General features: G+C 37.2%; 1 protein-coding gene across 1 annotated transcript; it reads right to left on the bottom strand.

Annotated features, from left to right (window-relative positions):
* Positions 1-4,556: 4,556 nt before the first annotated feature.
* ZNF770 (zinc finger protein 770) lies at positions 4,557-6,692 on the bottom strand. The gene has a single exon (XM_009886924.1). It carries the CDS (start codon positions 6,690-6,692, stop codon positions 4,557-4,559), a length of 2,136 nt encoding a protein of 711 aa, XP_009885226.1.
* Positions 6,693-11,280: the final 4,588 nt, after the last annotated feature.

The following is an 11,280-nucleotide window of genomic DNA, read 5'->3' as shown; positions in this document are numbered from 1 at the left end:
GCACTAGCATCAGACACGCAATCGGATGCCTGAGGTAATTCTTACGAAGCTATTCCCACTACTCAAGTACCTGCTATTATTAAGACCCAGAGTATAAAATACAAAAAAAAAAAAAAGGGGCAGTACAGCAAACAGGGTTGCCAAGGTTGCTCTCAACGTCATGAAAAAATCACGTGTTTTGATCTTAAAAATTGCCCTCCAACTGAGCGAGACGCTTGAGGTGCCTAGGTGGCTTAGCAGGTTTCTGCTCAGTGTAGTTGGACTGCGTCGCCGTTAACAGGAATCCCTCTCTCAACTGTATTTTCAGGATCCTTCGCATCAAAATGAAGTAGAAATTGAGGAAATCAGATATCCGAGTTTCTGCAGCTCAGCAAGCTACTTTTGCAAACGCATACTAAGCCTTAAAATTTGTACTCTCTTAAAAATTGCACAAATAAAATAATGTAAATTTGCATACCAGGAAGAGAAGTGTTTTCCTTGATGTCAACAGAAATTGAGTACAAATGGGAGACAGCATGCGTAGTTGGTTTCTTTAGCTTAGGAATAGAATTTTGCTTTTTTTTATATACACAGTGGTCACAGAGTTCTCTGTATTCCTCCCCTTCGCTGTGCCACCAAGGCATGTTCCAGTGAAACAGCCACAGGTGAACCTGAACAACCACCACTTCCATATGCTCTTAGTAACCCCACATACCCGGACCACTTCCAGTGGAGAATGACGGGCCTCAGTCTACATCATATAGCACATCACCTTCTCACATCCTCATGCCCTCACGTCCTCAGGCGCCGTTTTGCATGCCATGGCAGCACACGTGCGACAGCCAGCTCCAGGACTCTCCCTAAGTCACATACGGGGTTTCACAGATCCATGCGAATTGGAACCAGGGACACCGGAGGGATTCCAGTGAAGAGGCAAAATTTCAGCCGCATATCCAAACTATGTCAGGTGTACAGCAGAATTGAGCCACAGATGAGCATTTCCTGGAAGCAGACAGGAACTGGAATGGCAGAGTGCCCAAGTGAAACAGCATTCAAAGACTTGTGATAGCTCAGGGCAGACATAATGATGCTTTCACGTTAGAACGTCAGTTTCTGAACAAGAAAATGATCAATTCTACTTGTGAGTGATTTTGTTGGCATAAGGCTGATTTCTCCTTCACTTGCATGGACTTTGAAGATTCACTTTTTTAACAGATGCTAAAAAAGATGCTGTTTAAAAGCTGCTTGACAGAACTAGTCATTATACGAAGTACAATTAATTTGCTCAATGTGGAGAAAATAAGGTATATGAGAGCATAGAAAAGTCACTTCTGTAATTTCAATTTTCCTTACGATAACTGCCTCTCAGACACATCTCATCCATAGCCATCAGACCATAAAACTAGGCTATTAAGTTAAAACTTGCACTTTAAAAAATCCACAAAATCTCATGCTAGTAATAAGAACCGTGACCCCTTTAGTTATTTAGGAGATCCAGGCATTTTCAACATTATTACAAGGGGCCATTAGAAGGACTGAATCCATAGTCTTTATTGATTTAAGAGTCATCCAACTGTACTTATCTAAGTGTTACTCGAGTGAGCTGCTGTTGCGAGATTCTGACTTTCAGAGTTTTACATTTATACAAGGCGGCAGCCAGGAAAACTAAACATTAGACCCACCATCTCAATTTGAAGCCTAAGCTCTCATTAACTTCAATTAAATTTCTTTTGTGTCTATCTCCCATTTGGCTCACTAACTTTTCATATTGGCGCTAGGTATAACAGAGCAGATCACAGACAAGTGAGAAACCACACTCAGTAAGAAGCAGCTATAAAAGTGATTAAACAGTTTTTCTGTGGTTTATGATGGCTTTTTTTTCCTTTGCAAATTTTTCTCTAGACATATATAGGAATATATATATATTGCAAGTTTTGACTTTCTGCAAACATTACAAGGAGAAACATTTTAAGTTATTGATAGCCACATTTCCTAGATAGAAAATGGACAGCGTGTTCAGTTAGTACTGCAGTTCCAGGGAACTTAATATTACAGACTTTATTTGTCTTAAAAAAAAATAAATCCCTTTTACCTCTTTCTGCTTGTTTTAAAATACTTGACCCTTCTTTTATTCCACATAGAACTACCTCGAAGCTGAATCTGTGCAGTGTGAGGAGTTCTCCTGGGGGGAGCTCAGTATTAACACAGGAGGACCCACTGTTTTCCTGTTTACAATATGCTTTGGTTCTGTATATAGTCTTTAAAAAATCCACTACTTCAGTACTATGAGATTGTTACTATTAGCCACCAGCTCATTCTAAAAAAACCACAGGCAATGTTTCTGCCACCAAAGATACTTCAAAGATTGATGGCTCGAACTTGCCTTGAAGCGTTATGGAAAATGACTAACATACTAATGAACAACACAAAGTGTTATTGTTAACACTGGGAAAACCATTCTAGCTGAAATTCTCAAAGGTACTTGGATGATTTTGCTGCTAACTTCAAAAGAGACAGGATTTCAACCTTAGATTTTTTTTTTTTCTCCTGACTCTTAGAAACTGCTTTACCCCCTTCTAGCTACTTTATGCTATAATCCTCCTAAAATCTTGACTTTATACTGACACAAGACTTTTCATAAAGGGATAGAGAGCCAGATAAACAAAGTGGCCCTCACTGCCCTTCTGAAATCCCATGGAGCCCAAAGATTACATCAGTTTCCAAATTAATCAGACAGGAACACTTCCCACATACGTCTATTCATCCCTGAAAAGTAGCTTTCTGTATTACCTTCCCCTCATGTTACTCAAATCGTTATTTTCAAAACATACCAAGTTTAGTGTTCTCTAAACATTATTCTCAAGCATAGCTTTTTTTAAAATGACTGCGACTCCTTCAGAAAAGTCTTATTCTCTTTAAACATATTTCTATTTTATTTCTGCAACAAAAATACCTGAAACAAAACCTATTGATCTAACATGCAAAGTTAGTTGTTTTGATATGTAGTCTTAAACTTTGCTGCATACTAAATGCTTCGTAGTTTTGAAACTCTGGTTTGCACATAAAGTATACAATAAAAGTGCAATATAAATAAAATAGTTTATTACAAGTATTTTAAAAGAGCTTTACAATACACTTTCAAAACATTTTATACAGTATTCTGTCTTTCAATATGAAACAACTCACATAGGGAGAAAAAAAAAAATCTCAATATATAACTATAGTCATTATTACTGTACTGATTCATCTGTCATACAAAAATGATAGTAACCACAGACTCTTTCTGAGTATCTTTCCTGGTTTTATTCTCTCTGAAAGTGGGAAAGAATAGTATTTATGAAAATAAAATAAAAACTTCCTTCACTCTTCACTTCATTTACCCCAAATACTACAAAGCTTATGCCACAGCAAGACCTAGGTAAATCACTTCAAAAATTAAAAAAAAAAAAAAATCAAAACCATTTTACTTAAATAAATACAAGTCTATTTAAATAGCCAAAAAAATGCCTCATATCTTACAGATCTGTTAATTTAGAAATAGAATTAAAAACTTCTAGTTTCAACTATTCAGAAGTTGCATAACAAAGGAAAATATCCTAAAAGGTAGCTTTTTCAGAGGAAAAGAAAAGAAACAAACTTCATTCTTGTTCATAATGAATAAAGCTCCACTGCACTTATACTTTTTGCCAGCCCCGCAGGCACAATGGGCAAAGCTCTCTACTTACCAGAAAGTATAACTACATATTCTATTAATACAAAATCAGAATTATTTAATTTGAGTTAAAAGTCATTTTCAGTCTCTTATATTTAATGTAACAAGAATATGATTTCCTGACAAAACTGCTCGTCTAAGTTATTATCACATCTTACAGAACATTTCTTGTACTGGTGCAATATGTATGCGAGAAGGAAAGGAGACTGGAACAGATAGTAAGCCCATCTGTAATATTAATGATAATTTCTTGTTCTCTTTTCTTGTAAAAAAAATAGTTCAGTATTATATGAATTGGCCAAAAAAAAGCTAGACAAGGCAAGGGATATACAAAGAAGTGGAGATAACGAAGTGGTGAAATAGATTGATTGATTATAAACCCTGCTATTTTAGCATTGTCTATTTATATTTTGTCAGAAAAAGGGAAAAGGTCCAATTACTAATCCATAGATCTCCAAGCACATTACATTTTGATGGTTATCATGAGACAACATAATGCCATAAAATACTACATGGGAAAAGGCTTAATTTAAAATATCCGATTCAAGGAGCACTGCATATTGCTGCAACACTATTAACGTGTATTTATAAATTAAGTTAGGAAAATAAAGGCAAAGTGGCTTTTTTGTTGCATGTTTGTTGTTTTAAACATCTTCTCACATTCATCACAAATTATATCAAGTAGACAGTGCTGAAGACAGTAAATTAACCCTTCACCAGGTCATCTCCATAACAGAAAAAAGATAATCCCCTTCAGTCAATTGTTTGGTCTAACATAAGCCTGTTAATAATTATGCAACCGAAATTTTAATATACAATTTCATAGGACATAACCATGTTTTGATAAAAACAATATATTCTCCGGTTATTGCTCAGTGGAACTCAGTTTTAAGCTCTCTTTAAAGTGAATAAGGTGGTGTCGTTTCAAGTGTGGGGCCTGTCTGAAATTTTTACCACAAACTAAACATTCAAATGGCTTCTGTCCAGCATGCATTAGGTAATGTCTTTCAAGCTTAGAAGGCGACTTAAAAGTTTTAAAGCAGATACTGCACTGATACAATTTGTTAACAACTTCACTTTTTTCAGTACCTTCCGAAAAATCATGCCAATAGCTGTAACAGCTTTGCTCTGTTTCCAACAATTTACTACACAAATACGGCTGTGTGTTTCTACTGCTGGTGTCAAGAACAAAGTCCCCTGACTCAATTTCAACTTTGATTTCAGCTGCTTGCTTTGACTGAATCAGCTCAAATTCTTGAAAGCCAGATGCCCGTGAAGGTGTTTGAGAATAACCCACAGGCTGAGAAGACTTAAATTCAATGTGATCTCCCTGATGATTGAAAAGTTTGTTCAGGTTTTCACATTCTACCTGGCAAACGGAGCTTTTATGGGGTCTCTTTTCAGTATGGGTGAGCTGATGTCTTTTTAAGTGAGCTGACTGTCTAAATGTCTTCCCACAAACATTACAGCCAAAGGGCTTCTGTCCCGTGTGTATAAGATAATGTCTTTGAAGTTTGGATGAAGACGGAAAGATTTTTTCACATCTGTCACATTTACACACTTTGTGTCTGCTATGTATATTTTTAGCAGAAGCTGAAAAAGCACAGTGAAGTACTTCTGGATTATCAAAGAAGCCATCATCTGATGAACCATAAAAAGCGTCGTCTTTATTAGGCAGTGAATCATCGATGTTTAACATGCTTTCACCAGTAAGCATACCTTTTAAATTAATTCCAAAGTCACGAGGTTGCGGGTGCTCTTGCCTAGGTAATGGCACAGCTAACGTTCTTTTCATCCGATTACTAAGTGCCTTGTGCATGTCAAGCTTGCTATGGCAATCCTTGAAAGGTTTAGTGGAAGCACGCTGATCAGAACGCTGATCTCTAGCTGCAACCAGGTCAGGACTTTTAAAGTGACCTGATTTGATTTTTTTTCTGTCAGTCAGAGAAAAATCTGTTGCCTTTCCTCCAGTACGCTTCAGCTTCATGAGGATCTTATTTTTCATGCTGACTGTGTAGCTGCTTGCTGCTGTACCATTACTTGAACTTTTGCCATCTCTCAGATAACAGCATTTGTGCAAATTTAGAACCTGCTCCGTTTCAAAACACTGCTCACATGCTGGGCACTGAAAGGGTACGATATAAATCGAGTGAACGTCATGTGGGTCCTTCTGTGACTCGTAGGTGTCAGCATTCTCAAAACTATCCCTCGTTCCTTCCAACAGGTTCTGTGGTCTGGGATATTTAAGAGTCTTTGCTTTGTATAAAATATTGGGGAAATTCTTATTTCTGGCATGGAGCTGTTTGTGCTTCATGAGTTTGCTCTGTATTTTAAACCCCTTCTGACAAAAGCAGCACTGAAAAGGCCTTTCTTCTGTGTGTGTGAGCTGATGGATTTTCAAGTGTGTTGACTGTCTGAAAGATTTACCACATGAAGAACACTTAAAAGGTTTCTGGCCAGTGTGAATAAGGAAGTGTCTTTCTAACTTAGATCTTGATGGAAATGTCTTGTTACACGATTCACAGGCATGGGTTTTCTTTCTCCTTCTGGCACCACGTAGATGATCTGCCTTCAGGCACTGATGCAGCATCCACCTCTCTTCAGTTGTAAAAGATTTACAGCACATAGAACATCGAAATATGCCATAAGTGACCCTGTCTTGCTCAAAATTCACAGAATTTTCTGCTTGCTTGGTATCATTCTGATAATTTTCATTATGAAGCTGCTGATGCTTTAAGAAAGTGATTAAGTTTTTGAAGTTTCTATGACAAATTATACATTTAAAAGGCAAATTATGGGTTAACTGATGCCTCTCCACGTGGACTAGCTGCCTAAATGTTTTATGGCATACATGACATTCAAATGGCTTTTGACCAGTATGTATCAGATAATGCCTAGCTAATTTTGATGGAGTTTCAAACTGTTTACAGCAAATGTCACAAATATATGGCTTTTTCTTGGGTATCCTGTCAGCTGTTACACACTGCTGAACTTTTAACATTTTTAAAAAGCAATTATACCTCGCCTACTGTTAATTTCTTCAGATAGGTATTTCAAGTGAAATCATCAATTGCACACTAAGACGGAAGGCTGTAGAAGCAGCAAATTTTCTTAGGAGAGAGATTCTTAAATCCCACAGGTCCCTAAAATAAGAAAGAAAGTATTATTTTAGCCTATATTAATACATAATTGCCTGTTTGTCTCTTTTTCTGCATAAGAGACCAAAAGCATCTAGACTAGAATATTCCTGATTTAACTTATCTTAAAATGCTTTCCTCATAACAGAGTAATCACTGGTTATGGTACATGATACAGAAGAACTAGACTACTTTCCAGAAGAAACAAACCAGTTTAAGTCAGCTGTGCTGTAACACAGATACTGTTTAATCCTGCGTGTTACTTCCAAATAATATACAGTTCAGCTACATTATGATATTTAGGTTATATACAAATAAAGCATATTCTTAAAAAAATCCACAAAAACTTACTGTAATAAATTTATCCCCTACAGCAGTAATTCTAACTCCCAGATATAATATTATGAAGATGAGACAAAGAAGAACTAGGGATTCTTGGGCTTCAGGAAAAAAATTAAATTAATCCAGAGTTAGTGAGAAGTAAAAATTAACAGTACATTGAAACTAAGTACAAAGTTACTGTTCACATTTCTGCATCTTATCAACTGTATCTAGAAGAAACAGTAGCGTAATCCTTTTTGCTTTATCTCAAAATGGCAAACACCAGAACTGGTCAGAGAGAACAACACACTAACTATAAACTACGACCAGAAAGAGGATAACCTCCAAAACAAGGATCAACATAGGCTATATTCACTACCTTACCACAGAGCTAGAATATCAGAGCTGTCATACCTAACCATGTGTATACACGGCTTTGAGCAACCTGGTATAGTGGGAGGTGTCCCTGCCCATGGCAGAGGTGTTGGAACTAGATGATCTTTAGGGTCTCTTCCAACTTAAAACCATTCTATGATTCTAAGTCACCATAAATATAGAGGGTTTTATCATAATTCATCATAATGAATAGTCTAAAGCAAAATCATGACATAGTCAATTTTAATTTTCCTTGAATTTTCAACAGACAAAACACACTTGGGCAAGCTACTGTGCCTCAGCTAGGCATAATGACTTGCAAGCAAGAAACAGTAACTTTGTAAGTACCTGAGTGCATGAAAAGTTACTAAAATAGTCACAGGAACAACCAGAAAGGATCTCAAGCAACTGTTTAGTCCAAGCTTGTCACCGCAAAGCCAACTCCTGTCTACACAGCCTCCAAAGTAGTTTTAACAATTTCTGCTAAAGGAGGTGCCTTAACCTAAGCAGTGCTCCCACTCCACTGCATTGTCCTCTCACAGAGCTCTTCCTTCCACTCAGCTGAGCCTTTCTTTACTACAAAGTTATTTGCCTTGTCCTTTCCCCGTGAACTAAAAACTGTTCTCTGTCACAACTTTGTGTTGAAAGTCTCTTTTCTCTTTTTTTTTTTTTAAACTAGGAAAATTCTTTTGTTCCTTCAAGTATTGCGTTTAGGTCCACTTAAAAAAAACACAAACACAAAAACAAAAACAACAACAAAAAAAAACAAACCAAAAAAAAGAACTGATTGGTTTTTTAATTGTCTCTGGACTAACTTCAGTTGGTCACATCCTTCTTAAAATGCTGCATCTAAGACAGATTAAGTATTTCAGTCCACAAGAGTAGTAAGAAAAACAGAATAAAAATACTTCTTATGGTATTACCTATACCCCCATATAAAAAAGAAAAGGAATGGAGGGAGCAAACTTTAAAGCAACAGCGTAATAGTTAGGACTTGTTATAACTTTGAGATACACAGTATGTTTCTGTTAACTATAAGCTGTGGCATCTTGATACTACAACTCCCAAGTTGTATATTCTTTCTACATACCAGCAGAATAAAAAATAATTTATTCAGTGTCTCCAAAAGCCCTGTCTCTTCACAAAGAGTTAATGACCCTAGCTTTTAAAAATTCTGAAATATCTAAAAAGTCCATTCAAAGTCATTGCAAAAAATAAAAGCCTCCTGTGATTTAAAGCAAGTTACAATGAGATTCAAGACATATGCACAAAAGACTGAAAATATCTAGTGAATCAAGATTTTTCTTAAGCTTAATGGAAAGAAACCTGGTCATCTGGTAGGATTGTTCCACCTTTATTAGATATGGTCCTATATAACTGTGGGCCTTATGAAATAACATTTGGATGTATGCCTTACATGCAGCTGTCACTACACTGAGGAGTTACCTAATCTCACTGAAATCATTCAGGATAGGCCTTATCAATGCTATGAAGCAGTTGATAAAGTCAACTTTTCCTGTAGAATTTTAACAGCTAGTCAGTTTTAGTCTTCTTTTGAAGATGCAAGAGAACACAACACTCTGAGGAGACCCCCTTTTCCTCCAAGTTGTTGTCACATCATGTGAAGGCAGAGAGTTTAGAGAGAGTAAGTGTGTGACACCAAATGCTTTCTAGTTTGTGCTACCATGAAATTAGAGATGGGTAGGCTGAGAAAAGGAGAAAAGCTTCTCTGCTATGCTGGAAGTTTCTGTACAGCTCAAAGCAGCCTCCATTAGCAGGGAAGGAAAACCTCCTGAGAAAGAACTGTAAAGATTGATGAATTTTAGTTAACATACTGTCATACAGATCTAATTTACACATCAGGAAAGTGCTCAAACAGTATAGTGACATGCAAAGAAAAAAAATCCGAAGTAAGAGACAGCTGTGGCATATTACACAAGGGATTTTGTATTTAGCTTATAAATTTTTTAAAGATTCTATCTGGTGAATGAGGAAAGTGTTCTGTAGTACAAGGTGTCAAAACCAGAACAGAGCTTCTTGCTGTGGTCTTCTTGCCCTGTAAAAGACTAAAGGCTCAGATGAGGTAAACTTAGGGGATGCAGGAGAAGGAGAAAGGAGCTAAGATAGGCATTACTCTGTGGCCCAAATATATTTTCAAATCTTGTTTACTAAGGACAGACTTCTCCACATCTATTTCAGGGTGCTCTGTGCCTTGCACATCTAAGGAATAAACACACTACTGCTAAAGATCAAAGAGCAAAAGACAAGCTTGGAATTTTGTCTCCTGCCAGCCTTGGAAGTACACAGGCTTGTCCTAATTAGAGTAAGAAAACGTACTTCCCTATGTGATAAAGATTTAGTTTGTGGCACAGGTCCAATTTAATATTAAATTGACACTACTTTTCATCTTGGCTGCAAGGTCATGCAAATAAATAGAGTCAAGAAGTAACGTAGGCCATTGAAGAACTGGAGACTAAGTTGGAACAGAAGCTAAATATGCCAACAGCAAGAAAGCCGTCCATAGTAGGATGTGTAAACAGAAGTAAAGCTTTGATAGCACGAGTCTTCCATACTACTCACTACTGTTTAGAATTCAGCTGCCATACTCTATCCAGTTTTGAATACTGCCCTTCAAATTGAGTCAAATATATGAACTAATTGGAATGAGGCCAGAGAAGAAGATCAAGAATGATCAGAGCTTAAGTACATAATATACAGGAAAAGATTAAAGTAACTAGGAATGTTTAAGTTAAAATAGAGGAGACCTCATTAAAAAGCACAAAAAACCCCCCACAACCATGAAACAAAAGCATACATAAGAGCCAGCTTTGAAGAAAACAGAAATAAGCTGTTCCCCAAGCCATTTATAGTTGTGACTAGAAATGGATTCAAATTGTAGCTGAGAGGATTCAAGTACATTATTGTCCTTACAGTTGCAAAGTTTTTCTTAATGAGCACATAAATAAATTGCGTGGGAAGATTGCTCTGCCTCCAACACCAGAGGTCTCCAAAAAAGGTTGTACAAACATCTCTCAAATTCCGTACCCATATAGTTAACCCTATACAAGATGAACATTCTGGCTTGTTTTCCTGCAACTCATTAATATGATTCAAAACAAACCACTTGAGAGTTGAAAATTCAGTATATTTCCAAATTTGCCACTGAAGGATTTTTCCACATTGTTATTAGTATATCCTCATACCCTTGAGATAGGCTAATGCTTGTAGCCTTCCAGACACACTTACAAATAAATTATAATAATAAATGTGTGAAGGAACACAAGATGCCTCTTGCAACATTGACCACAAAACAGACAAGTGAAAATCTACCTGCTGATTGATGAAACACATCGCGCACAACGGAGATAGGAATCTGAGGCCTGAGACACACACATGGCACACTGGATTTCCTCACCAGCTTTCCCTCGGTACAACATCAGACTGCTGCCACGGGGGAACAAATTTCACCAGACATGTAACCTTCCCCTGCAGTTACATAGAAATCAACACCGCGTATTATGGCTCCTCGAAGCTAGCGTTCTCCCCTATTTTCCATATATTTTTCAAAACGTTTTTCTGAAGCAATACCAAAATAAAAGTTACAGGACGGCGAAGCGGGGCTGCCTTAAGAACAAACCGCAGTTCCGCTGAAGGGGCTCCGGCCCCCCGGGCCCGACACCCCCACCCCACCCTGCCCCCAGCAAGACACGCTTAAACCCCGTTAAAAACTTAAAAGCAATTAACGAAGCGGCTCTT

Source organism: Charadrius vociferus, unplaced genomic scaffold (assembly GCF_000708025.1).
Source record: "Charadrius vociferus isolate BGI_N301 unplaced genomic scaffold, ASM70802v2 scaffold14, whole genome shotgun sequence".
Lineage (NCBI taxonomy): Eukaryota > Metazoa > Chordata > Aves > Charadriiformes > Charadriidae > Charadrius > Charadrius vociferus.
This window is presented reverse-complemented; position numbering and strand designations above follow the sequence as displayed.